Source organism: Carcharodon carcharias, chromosome 14 (genome assembly GCF_017639515.1).
Source record: "Carcharodon carcharias isolate sCarCar2 chromosome 14, sCarCar2.pri, whole genome shotgun sequence".
Classification (NCBI taxonomy): Eukaryota; Metazoa; Chordata; class Chondrichthyes; order Lamniformes; family Lamnidae; genus Carcharodon; species Carcharodon carcharias.
Genome location: NC_054480.1, coordinates 106525697 through 106546939, shown reverse-complemented (window position 1 = coordinate 106546939; position 21243 = coordinate 106525697). Strand labels below are relative to the sequence as shown.

The 21243-nt window shown below is 41.8% G+C and overlaps 1 protein-coding gene across 6 annotated transcripts in view; it reads left to right on the top strand.

Annotated features, from left to right (window-relative positions):
- Nucleotides 1-21243, top strand: part of LOC121286718 (receptor-type tyrosine-protein phosphatase delta-like) — a 471126-nt gene that overhangs the window by 373662 nt on the left and 76221 nt on the right. For all 6 annotated transcript variants that reach the window (XM_041203736.1, XM_041203735.1, XM_041203734.1 and 3 more), the window contains 4 exons: nt 2529-2641; nt 6907-6948; nt 16052-16149; nt 21097-21220. In XM_041203736.1, the coding sequence (XP_041059670.1) occupies nt 2529-2641; nt 6907-6948; nt 16052-16149; nt 21097-21220 (377 nt within the window). The remainder of the gene's footprint in view (nt 1-2528; nt 2642-6906; nt 6949-16051; nt 16150-21096; nt 21221-21243) is intronic.

Below are 21243 nucleotides of genomic sequence, written 5' to 3'. Positions count from 1 at the left end.
GAAATCCTATTTGACAAATTTGTTAGAGGTTTTTGAGGATGTAACTAGTAGGGTAGATAAAGGAAAGCCAATAGATGTAGTATACCTGGATTTCCAAAAGGCATGCGATAAGGTGCTGTAAAAAAGGTTAATAAGTAAGATGAGGGCCCATGGAGTTGAGGGTAATATATTACCATGGATAGGGGATTGGTTAACAGACAGAAAGCAGAGAGTGGGCATAAACAGAGCATTTTCAAATTGGCAGGTAGTTAAAAGTGGAGTGCTGCAAGGATCTGTGGGGACTCAGCTATTTACAATCTACTGGCCGGATTTTCCAGCCCCAACACCAGTAGGTGTCATTGTAGGCCAGGCGGGAAAACTTGGAGAGCCATCAGAAGTCAACGGCTCTCCAAACTTTCCCATCCTCTCGGTGACGATGCCTGCCATGCCGGGGCCAGTAAATCCCAGCCTATATTAATGACTTAGATGAGATGGAGAGTATTGTATCTAAGTTTGCTGATGATACAAAGCTAGGTCGATTCGTAAACAGTGGGGAGGACATGAAAAGGCTGCAGAAATATCGACATGTTAGGTGAGTGGGCAACAAGTTGGCAGATGGAGTATATTATAGGGAAGTGTGAAGTTATTTACTTGGTCATAAAAATTGAAAAGCAGAATTTTTTTAAAAGGTGAGAAACGTGTAAGTTTTAATGTTCAAAGACTCTTGGGTGCGCTTGTGCAAGGAACACAGAAAGTTAGCATGCAAATACAGCACCAACTAGGAAGGCAAATTGCACGATGGCTTTTATTGCAAAAGGATTGGAGTACAGAAATAAAGAAGTCTTGCTACAATTTTACAGGGTTTTGGTGAGACCACATCTGGAGTACTGTGTGCAGTTTTGGTCTCCACAGTTAAGGATAAACTTGCATTGGAGACGTTACAGCAGAGATTCATTGAATTGGTCCCTGGGATGAGGATGTTGTACTATGATGAGAGGCTGAGTAAATTGAACTTATATTCTCTGGAGTTTAGAAGAATGAGAGGCGATCTCATTGAAACATACAACATATCAAGGAGCTTGATAGGAGTTGTATTATGGCTTATGTGCACAGCAGACAGACACTGTATCATTAAGAATGCATAGTGCTTATTTCATCACGACATCAGAGCATGTGTGTAACTGTATAAGAACCTCGGGCAGCATCTTGTACGTTGTGTCAGCTAGTCAGTGTCAGTGTGTAAGTCGGTCAGTTAGTCAGTTTAGCATGTGCAACCAGTCTGTCTGTACATCAAACAAGTACTAGTAGCCCAGACACTACATGTACCCATGATGTATACATTACTGTCAATAGTTAGCTTTGTTCAATAACCTTCGATGAAATCTTTACCACTTTGGGCCCATCCTCGACTCTTATGTTGCTTAAAATAGCATAAGAAAAATATCACATCAATGGGGTAGAAACTGAGAGATTGTTTCCACTGGTCAGGAAGTCTAAAACACAAGGGCACACTCTCAGGTCAAGGAGCCAATCGTTTAGGACTGAAATGGGGGGAAATTACTTCATTTAAAGATTCATATGAATCTATGGAATTCCCTATCCCAGGGGGTTATGGATGCTCCATCATTGGATACATTTAAGGCTGGGATAGACAGATCTTTGGTCTCTCAGGGAGCCAGACAGGAAAGAGGAGTTGAAATGCAAGATTAGCCATGATAGTGAATGGCAGAGCAGGCTCAATGGGCCATTTGGTCCACTCCTGCTCCCATTTCTTGTGTTCTTGTGTTTTCTATCAATCTGCAGAATTATTGAAATTAATAATAACTAGCTTTAACTGATCCTATCAGTTTTAAGCGTTACAAAATGGTTATGTTTTCTTTTAGCTAAAATCTGCTATAAGTTCGTTACTGAGCACACTGGGTAATCACTGCATCACTCCCTCAGCCCTGCTGGGCTGATTTGAGAACCTAATTACAGAATCATTTTTGGTACAACTGAGTTGCAAAATCTCATCCTTTGCTTTAAGTTACTCTGATGTGCTAAATTGTGTGGAACGAAGCACTGCAGGCAAGCTGCCTGACAGGGTGGCTGGATGGTGTAGTGGAGTTGATGCGGGTGCTTTATCTCTGGCTCAGGATGGAAGTCTTTGCTCTGTCCAATGGCCATTTTGGTCCATGTAAAATAAACTTGGGTGATCTGAATCCACCTCCAATACGGCATGAAACTGCCTCTAACTTTACTGTCAGAGGCCCGGAAAACCTGATTTAGGAATCAGGAAAATACTGAACTCCAGATTATGGGACACAAGAAGGGGGACTTTACTTAGAAACTGCGTTGCTATATCTTTCAAGGAGGCCATGGTGCTGAATCTGGGAGCCAGAAATGGAAATGATCCATTATTGAAGCACTAAAGTCCTTCCCCATATTAAGTACAAAATTCACACACAAAACTGATCTACATTTTTAGTGGCTGACAGCAGTGATTTATGTGTAACCGGTGCCCTTGGCAAATTTACAACCTAATTTTTTTTATTTGATTCCATTGATAGAAAACGTAAGGAAAGTGATCCCAGAACGAAGTGCCTTCTCAACAATGCAGAGATGCCTTCCCATCACCCCACGGACCCAGTAGAAATGAGGCGCATCAATTTCCAGACGCCAGGTAAAGATGAGGCCTTCTAACTGGCTGCACTGTGTTGGTGCTACAGAAATAATCGAAAATGTGCTTTTATTTTATTCGTGAACACCAAGTTCAATGTTATAGTATTTCCTCAGGCTCCCGCCTATCTTCGAACTATTGGGGAGCCTCTGAATAAAGGAAGGTCACTGGACGTCTCAAAAACCAGGGGCTGGTGTAAGTTCTCTTTTCTGGGTGTCGGTGGCAGAGTTGCCTGAGCAAGAGTATTCTTTCCAACAGCACAGGGCAATGCTTTGCAGCCCTGGACAGCTGGCAAGTAGTTATTGGGTAATGTTGGTGTACTTTTGAGCCAGTGAACCTAAATTCAGGGAAAGACTGAGGAGGGAATTTAATTTGCAGCAGCACAATGAACGTACAGCAGACAGTTCATTCGCTGAAAGTTTAAACATAACGCTGATGTGTCTTAAATGCAAAAATTGCCTTTGGCCCTCTGAACCACCCACTTCACTTCTCCCCTTGCATTTCCCCCAACCCAGCTTACCCTCCATAGAAGACCACATTAACAATGCTTTACCAGCCTGGATTCCGAATTAGCGTTGCCTATGCTCCTCCATATATTCTGCTAAATTGGGAGGTGGGGTATCCATTTGGGCCTTGATAAAATTGTTTGATGTCACAGAATGAGAATATGGTTCCTTTTTTTTTATTTGGCCCTAGTCAGAACCCAGCATACAAGTAGCTCATGGCTAATCAGTCAAAAATAGGATTCTTTATGGAACAGATTAATCTTTAGTCCAAGTTCCTCAAGGGATCATGAGGATTGGGGCACTCAGCAAATCTGAGTGATAATAGGACCCAGTCTTTAAGCTATGCAAATGAGGGCTGGAACTCAACAGTGATTATGGGACAGACCAAACAGACTATATCCAGGATACCTTAGCTTCCTGAAGGTGATTTATTTATCAGCATTTGATCTTTTCAAAGGCGCACTTGTCAGCCCAGTTGCAGATGCATGGTTTCTGAAGTTCAAAGGCTGGACTATTGTCGTGACACGGTTGCCATGCTGGTCAGTGGATCATATACAGAGTTACAATTTAGGGTGTTGTGCCATAGAGACACACACATACAGCAATCATCATGGAGCAATAGAGATTCCCTACTTCCTTTCCACCAGCACTGGTACAGACCTGATATACACAGAGATTGACCATCCTGTCAAGAATATGCATATTGTCTGTCACATTTTGGACAGTAGATGTTTTGAACAATCTGCTAAGAGCTGGTCAAGCTCTAACCCTGTTTAGCCCCTAGAAAGAACCTGAATGGTAGAATATCATGGAGCTCAAATTGTGGTTTCTGTTGGATTGGCAGAACTAATTATACCTAGTTCCCTGGACTTCCCTGACCCCTTCCATAGGTTGTCTCAAGCTTGTGTTTCCCCCTTGGGTTCTGTGAGGATCTACAAACAGTATTGCTACCATCTTCCTGTGTTTCTAACCTGGCTAGAGGTTTACAGTATAGAAAATGGGTATTTGAGGATAGCCAGCTGAAGGTAGGCCCAAGATTGCAAGGGTTATAGTTTCCCACCGTTAGCCTGGCAAGGTGTTTCGATGAACAGAGGAAAGCCAACTTGCAGCATCTTTAACCATCTACTAGCAGATTTCTCAAGAGTTGGAGTGGTGAAGGACCAGGAGCCTGATGTATGCCTGAGCTCTCCATCATGGAATGCTGTGGGAGCATTTAAAATGAAGAGCAGAGACTTCATTCAGAGTGAAGGAGAGTGGATAGTTGGTCTCTGTTGAATCTTGTAGGAGATGAAGTGATTTCAAATCTGAACTCTCTTAAATCTTAGCTTCTATCAAATATTGAAATATGTGAATTTTTAATGTGACACCTCTGGATAAATTATTGACAGGGGTGTCCTCACTGATGCCTGAGAAACATGATTCATGACCAAATCTTAAATTATCAATAAAAACCTTCCACCAAATAATTAATGAAACAACCACTCAGAAATTAGTAGTTTGTTCAACAGAGATTACTTTTTGGGAAGCGTTTGGCAACCTCAGTTGTGTCATTAATTGGGTCCCATTGTACAGGAGACTACAAAGATGCTGCAAAAGCATCATCATGGAATAGTGGCCCAAAGGTTTGGACTCACAATTCCCCAGAGCTGAGGCACCAATTCCAACCAGGAGGCATGAAGTAAACAGGGAAAGAGAGATAAAACAGGAGGCATTCAGGCCTATTCCTGCACACCCCTTACTGGTCAACTAGAAAACAGCCTAACCAGAGAATAGGAATGGGTTACTAGCACATCTGATTGAGGCAGCCATGGAGAAAAGTGCGGTATAACGCAAGATTTATTGTTCAAAAAAAGATGCTGCTGTTTTGGAAGATCCCATCACAAAGAAGAATATTTTACTACATATTACAAAGTTGTCATGCAAGACCATTTTGAGACATACTGTGTTTTTAAAGAAGTAACTATGTTGGATCGGAGAATACACTGCTTGCTGATGTCCATACATGTGATTGGATAGTTGATTTTTCACAGATCATTGGCTATGCTATTATCTTGGGAAATCCAGTGAACCAATCATTTGGCCTGTTTGAGGAGTTTCTTGATGTTTATCAATAAATTCAAAAGGCCATTTCATCATCCAGGTTTGGCAACACCAGATATCTGTTTGTGGTAATGCATGGTGGGTAAATGATGTAACAGGGAACCAAATACTCAACAAGCTTTGATTGTTCTACATTAGTCAATGGCTTTTCTGGCGTCACATGCACACTGAATGCCAAGGAATTCAGTAATTGGTCACTGTTTCCAGGTCTCGCAACAAAACGTCAGCTGGATTTAACTGGGGTAATTAATAGTTCCTCCAGTTCTGGTGATTAGCCCAAGCCAGCCAAGAGCAGAATTGGCAATATTGACCATGTAAACATGGCTGCTGAGTTGGTGCCCCCAGCTACATTACATGGTTTCTTCTGGAACACATTACAAAAGATTCAACTTAGGAGAGAAGTCAATTTAGGCTCACACCCTGGCCACCTGGGAGCGCAATTAATGTGAGGTGGGGTTGGGGGTGACCTGAGTATGGTGATGTGATGCGGCCTGGTGCTGTGTCTCACCTGTATCTTGTGTGCCTGTATATCTAGCTTAAATGTGCAGCAGTTCAGGGTTGTTGGTTCTCAGAGATCAGAGTCCCTCTGTTTTTAATCCCTGTTCCTGAGTTAGTGAACTAGATCATGGATGCTGCACATACCAGGTTCCAGTCCCAGGTTCAGCCCCTGCTTTGTGCTGAGTTGAATCTTCTCAGACCAGCTACACCAGGCTCCTTTGTCCCTCAGGTAGAGAATGGGAAGTCAAATAACGATCCTGCTCCTCACCAATATACTGTGAGACCTGATGGGGAAATTTGTAGTTAAGGCCATTTGATAAGGCCAGGATTATGAAGCCCTCTCAGCCAGCTTCCCGTCAACACTCAATTAAGGCTCATGCATCAAGGTACTAGAAGGCTTCTGATATCAGTGGAATTGTGCTCCAGGGAGAGCCAACACCTTCGGGAAAGGAGGGGAGAAAACAGATGGAGTGGGGAAAGGATTGCCACCCCTCCAGGATTATGTTGGAGACTCCAGGAGGAGTTAAAGATTAATCTCCAGAACGCTGGTGCCAGCAACCCAAGAAAAATTGCATATGGGCAAAAATTATGTGTATTTTCATTTAGTTTAATTAATTATAAAGGTATTAGATTAAGGATTTTAAAAAAAGGCTTCTTAACTGATTAGGGCGGGCGAGGTGGGAGGGTGTGTGATGGCACTTCCAGAATTACATCCAACCAGAGTTGGCAACCCTGAATGGGGGTCAGGCTAGGAGAGCATGTATTGAGAGTCTGATTGTGGACTCCATCCTGCCATTTGTCCACTCTTGCTCCCCATATCTTGCCAGAACCCTACCCCACCCCGGATCAGCTGACTTCATTGTCATTCTGGGTACCAGCCCTCGTAATTTGGGCTCCCGGCGTTTCAGGCAGTCCCTCTCGGACACGTTTACAACGGTTTTGTTTAAAACAAAGCGAGCCACTGGAAAGAGAAGGAAAAGAGCAAGAGGTAAGAAAGTCTTAACAAATGGTTTTCAGAGGGACAGATTGGAATCCGACTGTTTACTCATGCATTTGTTTGTTTGTTTGAGTTCCTGTTTTATTTTCTGTTATCTCCCCCTTGAGTTGCATTCTTCCTACCTGTAGGTTTAAGTGTGTTCACGTGCTGATGTTTCTTTTTCACAGAATCTGTTGTCAGCAGCCCCCTCAGTGAACCCGAATTTGCAAGTTAGTTCCCACTTGCATTTTATGTCTATTGTTTTGTTGACTTATATAATTTTGTTATGTTTTGTTTTTAATATATTGTGTGTATGTATGTATATATATAAATATAGATATAGATTTATTTATAATATAGATATATACACACATGTATAATCTATGTTCCTTATCCACTTCTTTGTGTATTTTTTAATGTGTTTCTCTCTTGAGGCTCCTTGGCTGCTCATTGGCTAAGCTTTTAGCTCCTCACACTTTTGCATGCTTTTTAACTGTTTGTTTGAAATGTTAACCCTTTCCAGCCCAGGGTTGTCTGCAGATCTGTGGCTTCATCAGTTTCATCTGGTGGTCATATGGCCTTTAGGATGTTTGCGGTTGAGGTGGGGGGTGGGGGTGTGGTGGTAAGGAGGGCAAGAGGGAGGGATTCCTCATCTGGAGGATAAGATTCCAGATGCCAGCCTTTGGGCCGCTGAGAATGGATTTGGATTTGTTGTCCATAGTGTGGTTTCTGCCATTAACTCACAACAGCAGTGATGTCAAAGGATGTTCACACCTCAACACACAAATAGTCATGCACTTTTTGGGAAGGTGGGTGGTGTTCAATTTTTGCCCCAATTCAGATTGATTTGGATTCAGAAAACCAAGCTGACTCCTGACCTGTGACATAACCTCTGTCAGAGAATTTCTACACATATCACCTCTGACCCATACCACATCTCTTCTCCAGATGTCACCATTCTCTCTCCTGCTGGAGCACTGCAGTAGATTCTGCCTGCCATGTTCTAAATCATCACAAACAAACCTGTCAGAGGTGCTTTCTCAATGATTCCGAAGGGCAGTCAATGCTGGAAAAGGATTACTGCAGTTTTCCACCATGCTTAAATCTATCTTAAATCCACTCCTTTTATTAAATAAAACCTCTTTTCTCCCCATCCTTCCAAGTAATCGCCTATTCAGTGCTGATGTAGCCATTCTGGCTCTGATTTCACCAGCAGCCGAGGTTAAACAAGAGTCTTTTTCTCCAGACATAGAAAATTTTGCTTCACCACAGAACCCTGGCTTGTAGTACTGCAAGATTGCACTGTTTTTTGTTCACCGGGATTCATCTGGGATCAACCAAACTAGCGCAAAAAGTTACAGAATTTCAAGTTCTACTTATGTCCTGCACAAATTGAGGTTCTGAGTTCTTTTGCAAAACATTGTACTAATTTAAAAAACATTGCACCAGAAGCAGGCCCTGCCCACATACCTAGCCACTCCCCCAGCTCAAATTAATTGTTGTGAGTTTCTGTTAATTGCACCCATTTGCTAGTTTTCAAGGAGGCTCTTAAAATTGATCCTTTTTCAGTGCAAAAATAATAATATGCATGTTTTAAAAGGTTATGAATTTTTAAAAATTTATTAAAACACTGGTGTTACTACTGATGGTTCTGTGTAGGTTTTTCAAGTCATTTTCAGTTGCAGTTTTTAAAATCGAGTCATTCACCAGTGGTGGATTAGACACTCTGCACAAAATAAGCATTTTTAATCAAAAAATCTAATTTTTGCAATAAACTTACTTTTTGCGATAAACCTATCTTCGAACTCAACTGGTTTGAAGATTGGTTGCCAATCTTAAGTATATCAAGAAATATATTTTAAACAATTTTAAAATTATGTTCTTAAATGTTGCCCGCTGGTTCGTGTGTGTGGTGATTGGGTTGAGCAGGTTGGGCCGATACATATTGGAAGTTAGGAGAATGAGAGGTGATTTTATTGAAACATCTCAGATTCTGAGGAGGCTTGAAAGGGTAGCTGCTGGGAGAGTGTTTCCCCGAATGGAGGAATCTAAAACTAGGGCGTACAGTTTTAGAATAAGGGGTCTCTCATTTAAGATGGAGATGAGAAATTTCTTCTCTCAAAGGGTCAATAATCTTTGGAATTCTCTTCCACAGAGTGCATTGGAGGATAGGTCATTAAATATTTTCAAGGCTGAGTTAGACAGATTTTTGATCTATAAAGGAATCAATGGTTAAGGGCTACAGGCAGGAAAATGGAATTGAGGCCACAATCAGATCAGCCATGGTCTTATTGAATGGTGGAGCAGGTTTGAAGGGCTGAATGGCCTACTCCTCCTATTTCTTACCTTCTTATGTGACACTACAAGAAGTGTGAGCAGGAACCTGAGGGGGAAAATAATACTTCTCAAAACTAGCACAAATTTGAGTGAAATTTCTGCCTGGTTCACTGATTACATGCAAAGTGAAACCTCCAGGACCTTTCCTTTCTCTTTTCCTCTCTCTTTCACTTCCCCTTTCAGACCCATTGACTACATACACATAGCTCAGTTACCATCAACAACCTAGTCATACAGGGATTTTTATTCACCCCTGTTCTCCCCCCTCATTAACGTTAGATTCTTTAAAAATAATGAAGAAATGAGTAATAACACAGCTAATAATATTGTAAAACTATTTTACATAAATTGGCAAATATACAAATATCATTTCAGATTAAATTCTATTCAAGACAGATGAAAGAGATAAACCAGGCGCGAGGAAATTGTTGAAAATAAGTATCGGGAGGTGCAAAATAAGCTTTCATCGGAAAGGCATGAGCTAATCAAGGAGTGCCAGCATGGATTTATTAAAGATAATCGTGTCCAACTATCTTGTGAGAATTTTTTTGATGAGGTAACAGCGAGGGTTTATCAAGGTAGGGCAGTAAAAATTGTATTTATGGACTTTCAGAAGATATTCGACTAAGTTCCACACAGGAGGCTTATTAAGAAGATTGAATTAAAGGGAAAGGGGTGGTTTACAATATTAATGCTGTGACAGGAAGCAAAGATGGAATGGTATTTTTTAGACTGTGGTTTGCAGTGGCATTTGATAAGGGACAGTTTTGGGTCCATTACTGTACATTCTTTTTTAAATTACCTCAAGAGGTCAATGACTTACTCAAGAGTAGGAAGCAGCATTATAAAGTTTACAGATGATACAAAACTTAGCAAAGTAGAAGATAGTGATGAGGGTAGCTCTAGGCTTTAGAATGGCATAGAAAGGATGTTAAATGGGCACAAAGTTGACAGAAAGATTTCAATGCCAAGCCAGGTGATGCACTTTGAAGAAACTAATATGGAAAGACAGTATATTATAAATGGCTTGATTTTGAAAAACGTAGATGACCTCAGACAGCTTAATGTGCAAATACACAATCCTTAAAGGTGCCAGAGCAAGGTGAATAGGCATATGAGTCACTTGGGTTTATAAGTAGAGGAATAGAATAGAGATTATGCTAGAACTTCATAAATCACTGGTTAGGCTTCAGCTGGAATATTGTGGACAATTCTAGGTACCTCACTTCAGGAAAGGTGTAAAGGCCCCAGAAAGTGTACAGAGGAGCTTTACCAGGAGGTTACCAGGGATGAGGGACTTCAGTTATGAAGTGAGGTTGTAAAGGTTTAGACTATTCTTCTTAGAATAGTGAATGGTAAAAGATGACCTAAGAAAGGTTTTCTAGCTGATGAAAGGTTTGATGTAGAGTGTATAGGGAAAAAGGATTCCCTCAGGTGACTGGATCAATAACTTAAGGTCATGAATTCTAAATCATTGGAAAAAGATCTAGTGAGGAAATGAGGTGAATTGTTTTCATTGAGAGTCGCCAGGATCTGAAATACTCTATCCATAAAGGTGACATAAGCTGATTCCATTAATAATTTTAAAAGAAAGTTAGACAGTTACTTAAGGATAAGGAGCTTACGGACAAAAGGCAAGGATATGGGACTAAGCACAACTGCACTTTCAAAGAGCCAGCACAAGTACGACAGGCCAAATGATTCTATGAATTTCAGATAGCCAGATAGGCCTAAATCTATTAGAGTTGAATTTTGGCTGGAAGACAAGGTGATGCAAGCATGGAAAGAGCTAAGTTACACATTGCTATTGACAGGTAGTCTATAACCATAAGGGGGGTAGAATTTATCTTTCTTTGACTCCAGTCTTGCTCCACAATTCCAAATAGAACTTGAATTTGCCAGCACCTTATCACATCTCTCATCGCCACACAATGACATTGTGCAGTTACAGTTGGCTGCACAGCTCGTCGTCATAATGGGAAAGTGTAAGGCTGGCGAGTGAGTGCCACTCAATATGGCAGTGATCAGTGCAGCTCCTGCGTATTTTGAGACTTGGTGGGTGGTGATGTGAGACTCGGTCGGGAGCTGCTGGTAGGCTACATGAGAAAAGGCAGCCTCACCTTATCTGAATCCATTCTGCCTGTGAGCAAAGAGCCGAGCTCCCCCTTTTTTCACCCCTTTAGAAGGATCCTGGCCTCGGAAGCAACGGAATTTGGTTTGCTTAAAACATTGACACACAGACATTCCTTTTTGACAGATAATATCTTTTTGGAACAATTTGGCACTTTTATAGCAATCCCCAGCATTGATCAGCTCCTGACCTTCAGTTGTGTCAAGAGACAAATCCAAAACATTATGAATAAGAAAAGTTAGTCCGTAGCTAGGTATTAATTAGCGTAAGTGGCACTGCAGGACTTTAGCAGCATTTGTGGGATGAAGTGGAATGTAATATAAATGGAAATGAATCTGGCTCCTGCAAGATTCAACCTTTCGATATCCATTCACCTCAGTGATGCATTGGACTCAGCTGTACACCTAAGTGCCACTGAGCAATTGTAAATCACAGATATATTAACTCATTATTGTGTGGATTATTTGGGAATTCTCACCCATCTACTGAGGGATGCCCATGCTAAGGGGGTGAAATGTACATTTTTTGTAACCACTTTTTTTTAATCCGTTGTCAGCAACAATCAAGCACTTCCAGCTCAGGCATAGCACAGGGTAAATGCACAGTAAGTTTTCACTAAGCCTCAGAAATACACCTCTTGCTGCACCAGCTTGACATTTCCATTTCCCACACCAGTCATTTTAGTTCATCAGTGAGGATTTGAACCCTTTTTCTTTGTGAATATTTATTGTCCTTACTTAAACATGCAGCAGATACTGGGACAGTAGGGGAAAGCCAGGGTTGAGGATGAACTACAATCATCCTGTGCATATATCACACTGACAGTAATGTAAACAGGGTAATGTGCTCTACACCTCACGTTTTCTACTATCCTTTGGTGAAGCTGTTGACCCTTTGGGTCATCATTCTGCTTCACTGCAGTAACCATAATTCATGGTAGAGCCCTGACAGGCAGCATGTATTCAACCACAAGGTGATGTCACTGCTGAGTTTCATTCTCACTCAACATAAAACACACACAAGCACTCTGTCTTCTAGCAGGAATGGTAGTCAGTTTTTCCCCTCTTTAGCCAGGAGAACTGAAGCATCTGCCAACACACATACTCAACTTATGCCAAGGTCTGTGGCAGAGATAGCAATGGTGTTAGCACCAATGTTGTATCACTATATAGATGTGTCGATTACATTATGTGGCAGTCATGGTTTCCTGGTTTCTGCGACCCTCCCCCACCCTCCCACATCCTCCACTGACATCACAGTGCCACCCAGAAACATTTGCAGAAGTCACTGCAATGACCTGGAGCATGTTGGACATGGTAACAGATCATTGCAATGTGCCATAAGCACTTTGGTTCACATTTCAATCTATCCACTACATAGCAAGGCTCAAACTGAGGATGGCTTTGTTAATCCCTATCCTGATGGGAATAATATTTTTTATCATGGCCTCTTATCTGTTTGAGCTATCAGGGTGTGTTTATGGAGTCTAGCACCATGTTTTACACCGTGATATGTTGCAGCAAATAATGAATTGTGGAGCTTTTGTGTTGTTTGTTAGTATTTCCCATTGTAGAGCTGAGCTACTAAGGTCCCTCTGCTTGAGTGCTGATTAACTAGTAGTTGGTGTGCTACAAAAAACCGTAGCAGCCCCTGAGCCAGGGAAGCAAGAAATCAGCTCCATTTGGTAAATGTACATTGAATTCTCTTTGAGCATTAGAGAAGGAAAGGATGGGGCTGAACATTGATGACTTCCTAATCGAATGGCCTATTGCCTCTCACAGTCAGGTTTCACGCAGGAAGAGTGCCACATTGAGGTAGCAGGGAGTGGAGAGGGGGCAGTTGTCATCAATAGAACTATGAGTCAGCACCTTCAAGAAACGTAAACACAAGATGCTGGAAGAACTCAGCAGGTCTGGCAGCACCTGTGGAGAGAGAAACAGTTAACTTTTTGAGTCCGCGTGACTCTTCTTCAGAGCTTCAGAACCTTCAAGAAGTGGATGGGGAGAAGATATATTCGGCCAAAAGGTGGAGTGGAGAAATTATTAAAGCAATGAGCGTTTTAAGAGCCTGGTAGCTTTAGTAGCGACACATTTGCATCCAAGCCAGACTGACTAAAACTTCATTGAGGTTTTGTTGGGTCTTGAATGGGCAGCTCAACATCAAAGAGCTGTGAGGTGAGGGAAGGAAAGCTACCCTGTAGGAACACGCCGCTACCACCCATCACCCACCACACCCCCACACTCTTGCCACTCCCTGTCAGGCAATTATTGACAACAACGAATCCAGGAGAGAGAGAGAGCAAAACAGAGACAGCTTCTTTAATTTTGTGAGTACATCATACAATGGGGGAGTGTGTGTAGATTAGTGGGTGGCAGACCTGAAAACAGATACAGTGCTTCCTCTTTTGCCAGGGAGTATGTCTGTATTGGGTGTTTTCCATGACACAGGATCATGGTTGGTGACATGTTCCCCTTTTTCTCTTCGCAGTGTATCAAACTGTAATGACGGCCCACCACAAAAACTGATGATGATTTCATGCTTGCTTCTCATCTCTGTGCTGCCTCGATTTTAATGTCCATTTTGTCTGCTTCAAATGATCCAACTCTGCTGATTCTGTAACAGGGCTTGAAATTCTCCATAGCAACCAAAAAAACACTACCCACTGCCTCCACAAGTGGGCCTGTAATTCCATTAGGAACCCTTGCTTCTGCAGAAAGCCAGATATCAGATTGGGGAAGGGAATGAAGGAATCCAAAGAAGCAAAAACATCAACAACAAAGCTAGGTGACAATAACAACGCAGTATTGCCAGTTTATATCAAAGTGAAAGGCCTTATATACCCCGACATGTCAAATTTGAAGTAAAAAATATACAGCAAGTCTGTCAGCACTGGGGAACGATAGGGGCCAGTGCCTGTGCTTTTTTTGCACACTGTCCATTTCATTTCATCAGTGGTGGCATTCAACATGAATGTGTGACAAATTTAGCAACACAATATAAAAAAGTAAATAGAAACTCAATCGCCTTGACATTCCTGGCTTTGTGTAGTTTGTAGGTATCAATTTATGGCTTGCAAGTCAGAATTGCCTGATGAGAAAATAACTTTAAAATACGTGGAGTTCAGTTTGGGCCTACCTCATTCTAATACGCTCAGTGGCCACCAGAACCTTATACAGCATGTTAGACACAAAGACCCCCCCCCCCCCAGTCACTTAATCTCCAAGAAGAGCTATAAACAAACTGGAGCACTACATTTGACAAGCTGCAGGTACTGGGCTGAAAGTAAATGCATATTTTTGAAATATCTCTGGAAATTGAGACATTTGACAGGTAGCAATCACCCATGTCCACAATGCACATTCATGGTTTTTTTGTTAAGGGTGTCTTCCTCTCTCATTATTGTTGGTCCCTTGCTTTCCTGCCACCTCTCCCAAGTAGTGTGAGGCCAAAATTGTTATCATGTCATCAATGATGCCATTGCTAAGTTGAACCCTTGGCTGACTATGACAGCAGCAACCCAGTAACAACCCCCTGAATTCCGTCTCCTCTCCAGTGGGCCTGTTCTGAATTTGAAGACTACCCATGGCTGCACAATGAGAACATACACGACTATGAGATTCAAAACTGCATCCCAATATTCTACAGCCAAGTGCCTCCACTTGCTTAAAATGTTTCTTCTTTTAATGAATCTCCACACCTCCTTCCCCCAATGGGTTGGCAGCTTCCCTGCTCTGCTATTGCTGGTGCTATCATATTGGTGGATGAAGAGAAGGCCGAGTTGATTTGCTGGCCAATTAAGCACAAGAATTAGAAGCAGGAATAATCCATTCAGCCCCTCAAGCCTGCTTCGCCATTCAATAAGATCATGGCTGATCTGATTGTGGCCTCAACTTCATTTTTCTGTCTGGCCCCATAACCCTTGACTCCCTTGCTGATCAAAAATCTCTTAACAAGAACACAAGAATAACTCAATTGTCTCCCTGTGAAAAAGCATTACTTTCACTCTTATCTTCCCGAAATTCATTGTGTGGGGAGCTGCAGGCATGAAAATAAGTTTTGCTTCCCTCACTTGATGATGTAGTACATCATTAACACCTATCATCTGAGCCTGAGTTCCCTACACTAAAGAAAGTCATACAGGGAACAGCTCATTGACTAGAGTCAGTCACCCAAACAGGATCTGTTCACATTGTATCTTAAACAGAACTAATGTTGCATTTGACTTGTGTATTGCTGAGGGGAGAAATTTTTGGATAGGAATTTGAAAAGTATACTTAAGTGTGGATATAAATTCAATGAAGGACATGATCAGGCCCCCTCCCTTTATTCAAAAATGGTTGTTTAAAAAGTTCTAACCTTCTAGAATTACTTTTGACTCTGATTGTAATGATCTTGGTTGAAGACCAGTTAGTTATACTCCTATACATTTGATAGTAATTGATACCTTGAAAGGAAAAAAATGTTGGAGCTTCTTGCTTTTCTTGGAGGTGAGGAATGGGAAAGAAAGAATGTGGCAATAGTTATAGAAACTGTCGAGGGAGTGCTTCAATATGCCTATGGGGAAAGAAGGATTGAAGGCAGGTCCGAGCACTTTAGTGGAAATAGAGAGGAGAAAAATGGAAGACCATCCTGAGAAGCTGGACTAAGTGGTTTTCAGCATGTTTCCCATAATGAAAGATGGGTTCACTGCAATTTATTGTGTTATAAATTTCAAGCCCTGATGGTGTGATGTTCTGAACACACATGATCCTCCTCTACTCCTCTCATTTCAGCCTTTCCATCCAGGACTGCTGATTGAATTGACGTGAACTGTTTTGCTGTTGTTTGTTTTTTTGAAGTAATATCACTGTTCTGTCCTCTCACAGGCATGATGAGTCACCCGCCAATCCCCATTGCAGAGCTGGCTGAACATACGGAGCATCTGAAAGCAAATGACAATCTGAAGTTTTCACAGGAGTATGAGGTAAAGCATGATTTATCTTAAAAATTAAGTAAGATGTATTTGAGTATTGCTGAAAAAAAGACATTTGTTGTCCAAGCTTTTCATCTTGCACTTATCAGGACAATTCACAAGAATACCAAATGGTAAAGGGAACAATAATTTATACTGCATGAGAAGAGAGTGCTGATTGGCTGGCGGTGGACTCTTGATTGGTAGAGGCATTGCCATGGAGAGTGTACCAGTTAACTGCCAAGCTTTGTTTAAATTCAAACAGGTAGGTTGACTGTGAATGGTCAAGGCATTGCCCTGGGGAATGAACCAGGGATTGGCTGTCGCCAAGCCAAGACTGTCAAAAAGCTTCGACAACATGTCTTTTTTCAGCGATACTCAAGTTTTGCACTACTAAACGACTATAAGATTTACTTTCAAAACAGAATCCAAATGGACCAACCATCTTCCCATTCACTCTCATTGTATCGAATTCCAATGGACCAAACCCCTTCTGCATTCCTATCTTATAGAATCTCAATACATAAATTCTGTTGAATCTTGTTCAGGTAGATTAACAATTTGTAGTTTCATATGCCATGCATTACAACATTTAGCCAGCTCAGGTTTGTGGCTATGACTCTCTATCTTGAGAGATCTTGACCTTGGCAGGGGCTTCAAGCAATCAGCAGAGATTTGCATTCTTTAAAATTCATTTTTGGAATGGAGACAACAGGTCAGTCTCATAACAGTATGCTGATGTTTTGAGCTACTACAAAGCTTTGAAAGTCCAGACGAAGAATTTTCCCCCCCACTGGGGGGGATGTGGAGAAATGGGCGCGGGCAGGTGTGCCATTTTACATGGGCGGGCCAATTAAGGCTTGCCCAGTGTGACGTCCACCAGGAAGCGCTATGCGCTCCCTGTGTGGGCGGGGGGTGGGGGGGATTCCCTCAGCCGAGAGTGCACTCTTTCGCGGGTGGGGGGGATTCCCTCAGCCGAGAGTGCATTCTTTCGCGCATGCGCACAAAAGAGCGCATTGATCCCCCTGAGGCTAAGTGCTGCCTCAGGGAGATCGGCTCCGAATTTAAAAATGTTGGAGACAAATGCAAAATTTCCCTGACATATTCCTTCATGTGACACTGTCACATGAGTTGGGACATGTCCATCACCTTCACTGAAACCTTTATTAAGAATTTAAAAACCCTCATGAAACATCATCCCACCCATGGATGAGGTTTCATGATTTTTCTTAAGCCCATCAGGGCTCCCAGCCTGCCCGGAAACCTTAAGGTTGGACGGGCAGGTCCATTAATTTTGTTAAGTACCTTGTCAATGGCCTCAGTTGGCCATTGGACAGGTTGGTGGGCGCACAGCTGATTCGGATGCGCCCCTGCTGACCTGAAAATTGAAATGGCACAGGGTGACGTCGGGAGTTCCGCCCGATATCATCCTGCATTATTTGACGCATTGGCAAGTGGGCCCTGCCTCCCCCCACCCCCACTCGCTGACCTAAAGATCCTGACCCAGATTTCTCTTTACAACTCCCACAATTGATAACTACAGTTCTTCCTGATTTTCCTAAACTTTTTTGAGTGATTGCCAGCTGTCATTTTGATCTCTCGAACTGAACAGTTCCATGAACCAAGGTGGCCTCTTTTGCACCAATGGATTTGGTGCCTCTGTTAAGAGTCACTCTAGTGTTTATCATTAACAATTATATTTACCCTTTTGCCAAATTAAATTAAAGATTAAGCACTACTTAAGCATTAAGAATCATGGCTAAAATTCGGGCACGAACTGTCATTTAGTCTCTTGAGTTTGATGTAACTTGGCCATGACTGGTCACTGTAGGAACTCCCAGTGGCTTCGTAATAATGTGATGATGGACCATACAAACCAAAAGGCCCCAGTTTCCATCCCTAAGTTAACTGTTATACTAGGGAAGCATTTGGTAAAAGTTTGCTCCTCTGACACCTGTGTTGTGGTCCATGGTGAAAGGTGCACGAGTATGTTTTAGGATATGGAATACCCTACTGCAAACACAGATAGAAACAGGATTAAAAGTGAATTGGAAACAAATAGTTATTTGATAACTATGCACCACAGGCTGCATGGCTTCTTCTGTGCTGTAAGATTGTATGATTCTATGCTTCTAAGTTTGTATGAATCTCTTTTCGAAGGCTAATAGTGCCAAGCATTTAACATTAGGTAATTAACTTCTTCTACATCTAGCTGCAAATTGTAATTATTTAGCTAACAGATTATGAGGGAGAGGGGGAACAGAACACAGAAGTGAACAGATATTTCTTTCCGAGAGCTGTCACAGGTACAGTGAACCAAGTGATTTATTTCTGTTCCCTGAGGTTCTATGAATGTAGGAGGGAAGAAATTAGGATAAAATATCTTCTATGGACTCTCTTCACTTTCGTCGAACAGAGATAGAAGCAGAGAGAAGGGACTGTCATGGTGATGCTCAGCATTAGCACCCTAATGCACCATGTCACAGAGGCCTGACTCTACTTTGCTTGACATTTCCTGAAGCTCTTGATCTGTGTTGTACGGAGTGGGGGCTGCAGTGTCTTCCTACAGGGTGGTGGGGAGAATCAGGGAGTCAGGCCAGAGGGCCAACTAGTCTGCCCTGTGAGAGCATTGGCTATTGTCTGGGAATGTGCCATGGAACCCTTAACAGCAATACCAACTTAAATTATGTAATGCCTTTAACATAATAACATTTCCCAAGTTGTTTTTCACAGGAGCGTCACAAATCTAACGTAGACACAGAACCACATAAGGCAATATTAGCACAGATGGCCATGAGCTGGATCAAATAAAGAGGTTGGGAGGAGCATCTTAAAGAAGGATAGAGAGGTGGAGAGTATTAGGGAGGGAGTTCCAGAGCTTAGGGCCTAGGCAGCTGTAGGCATGGCTGCCAGTGGTGAAATGATTAAAATCGGCGATGCTGACAGCATTAAAGTTGTGCCAATCAGACCAATACAAAGCTATGATTGCAACAAAAAAATTACATTTTAAAAAGGAAAAGGAAAGGAAAGGAAAAATAAACTCACATCCTAACATTTGACCAAATATACCACCTGATTTTACTGAATTAATTAATGTTGTTAGAGACATTAAAGGCTTGAGGTCTGAGTAAGGAGTTTAAGCAATCTCAAGTCAGTTTTTAGTGGAGTTCATTCAGCAGCTGAAAGCTATGCCTAATTTGGCAATGACTTGTCAATCTCACTTGGAGATGCCACAAATTGGCTGGCTTGGGGAGTGGACCAAATGTCATAGCAGAGTGGAAAGGGGCATTCTTCCAAGAGTTGGAGCTGAGATAAATTGTTGGAACAGAGTAGGGAAATTTCATTCTGCATCTCCTCAGATTCTACTTCGGAGTGCATTAAAATTGGTAAGCACTTCCATTTTTCAGTCCTAATATCCGCCATTTTCATAAATACAAAGTTAAGGATTAGAAAGTTGAAAAATAGGGTTTGCGATCATTCAGTTAAAATATTGCTGTCCTTTATAATACATCATGAGGGGTTTTGATAGAGGAAGCAGAGAGAAAATAATCAGCAAAAGAACTAGAGGGGAATTTCTTCAGTGTTGTTATGACCTTGAATGCACTACCTGATACAATGGCGAATAAGATTTCATAGGAACTTTCAAAATGCAATTTGACATGTATTTTTTCATTTATTCTTTCATGGGATGCGGGTGATGCTGGCAAGGCCCGCATTTGTTACCCATCTCTAATTGCCCTTGAACTGAGTGGCTTGCTAGACCATTTCAGTTAAGAGTTAACCACATTGCTGTGGGTCCGGAGTCACATGTAGGCCAAATTAGATAAGATTTCCTTCCCTAAAGGGACCTTAGTGAACCAGGTAGGTTTTTAACAACAATCAATGGTAGCCACTGTTACTGAGACTAGCTTTCATTCCAGATTTGTTAACTGAATTCAAATTACACGAGCTGCAATGCTGGGATTTGCAGCCATGTCCCCAGAGCATTAGCCTGGGTCTCTGCATTACTATTAGTCCAGTGATGTTACCACTACACCACCATCTCCCCTTATTTGAAAATACCTAATTTTCAGATATATGAGATAAGGGTGGGGCCTAGAAATAAACTAAACAGTTCTTCCAAAGAACTGACACAGGAGCCAAGGCTGCACAGCTTCTCCTGTGCTGTAAGGTTGTATGACTCTATGTTGGTATGAATCTCTTTCAAAAGGCTAATAGTACCAAACATTTAACATTAGGTAACTATCTTCTTCTGCATCTAGCTGCAGATTGTAATTATTTATCTTGCTCTTTGAAGAACCAATCATAGTCCAAACATATGCCTGTAGCCAATTTAATAAGAAGGATTGGGAGCAGTACATGGTAGGTTTCCCCTTTGCCAGTGACTTCCTACACATTAGTGTGATATGATACCAGGCTCCAGCTGATACAATCTGTTTATGTTTATATCTGTATATGTTTAACACAGACATTTCCCGCATTTACATTGACTGATTCACCTCAGCAGTTAAAGGGCTTCCTCATGAAGCATTGTGGTTCCATGGCAGTAGGTCACAGTACGTCCATATCAGTGACACAGCATGCTGATGGAAGCACTGCCCCCACAAAGCAGCTCTTTTTTTCTGCTCTCGATCTGCTCAAGTCGTGGGATAGACTTTGACTTTTAATGATCGTGCAAAATGGATGATATCAAGCTTAGCGAACCTGAAGACAAAAAATTGGGAGAGATGTAAAATGGGTGGCTGATAGCAAAAACAAACTGTGAAGCAATACAGAATTTTAACAAATTGTCCTTGTCTGGAATTGAATGATGCATTGAAGAATATGATTTTGAATGTTTGAATCAGTAATGAGATGAAGTGCAATTTGAACAAAAAATGTATTTTTACTTAAGAGACCACAATAATATCTTTCTCTCTTTTACCCTCCCCCTCTCCTGCTTTGCCTTCATCCTTTTAGTCAATCGACCCTGGCCAGCAGTTCACATGGGAGCACTCAAATATGGAGGTGAACAAACCCAAAAATCGCTATGCCAACGTGATTGCGTATGACCATTCCAGAGTTATATTGGCACCAATTGAGGGTAAGCCTCTAAAACACTACAGT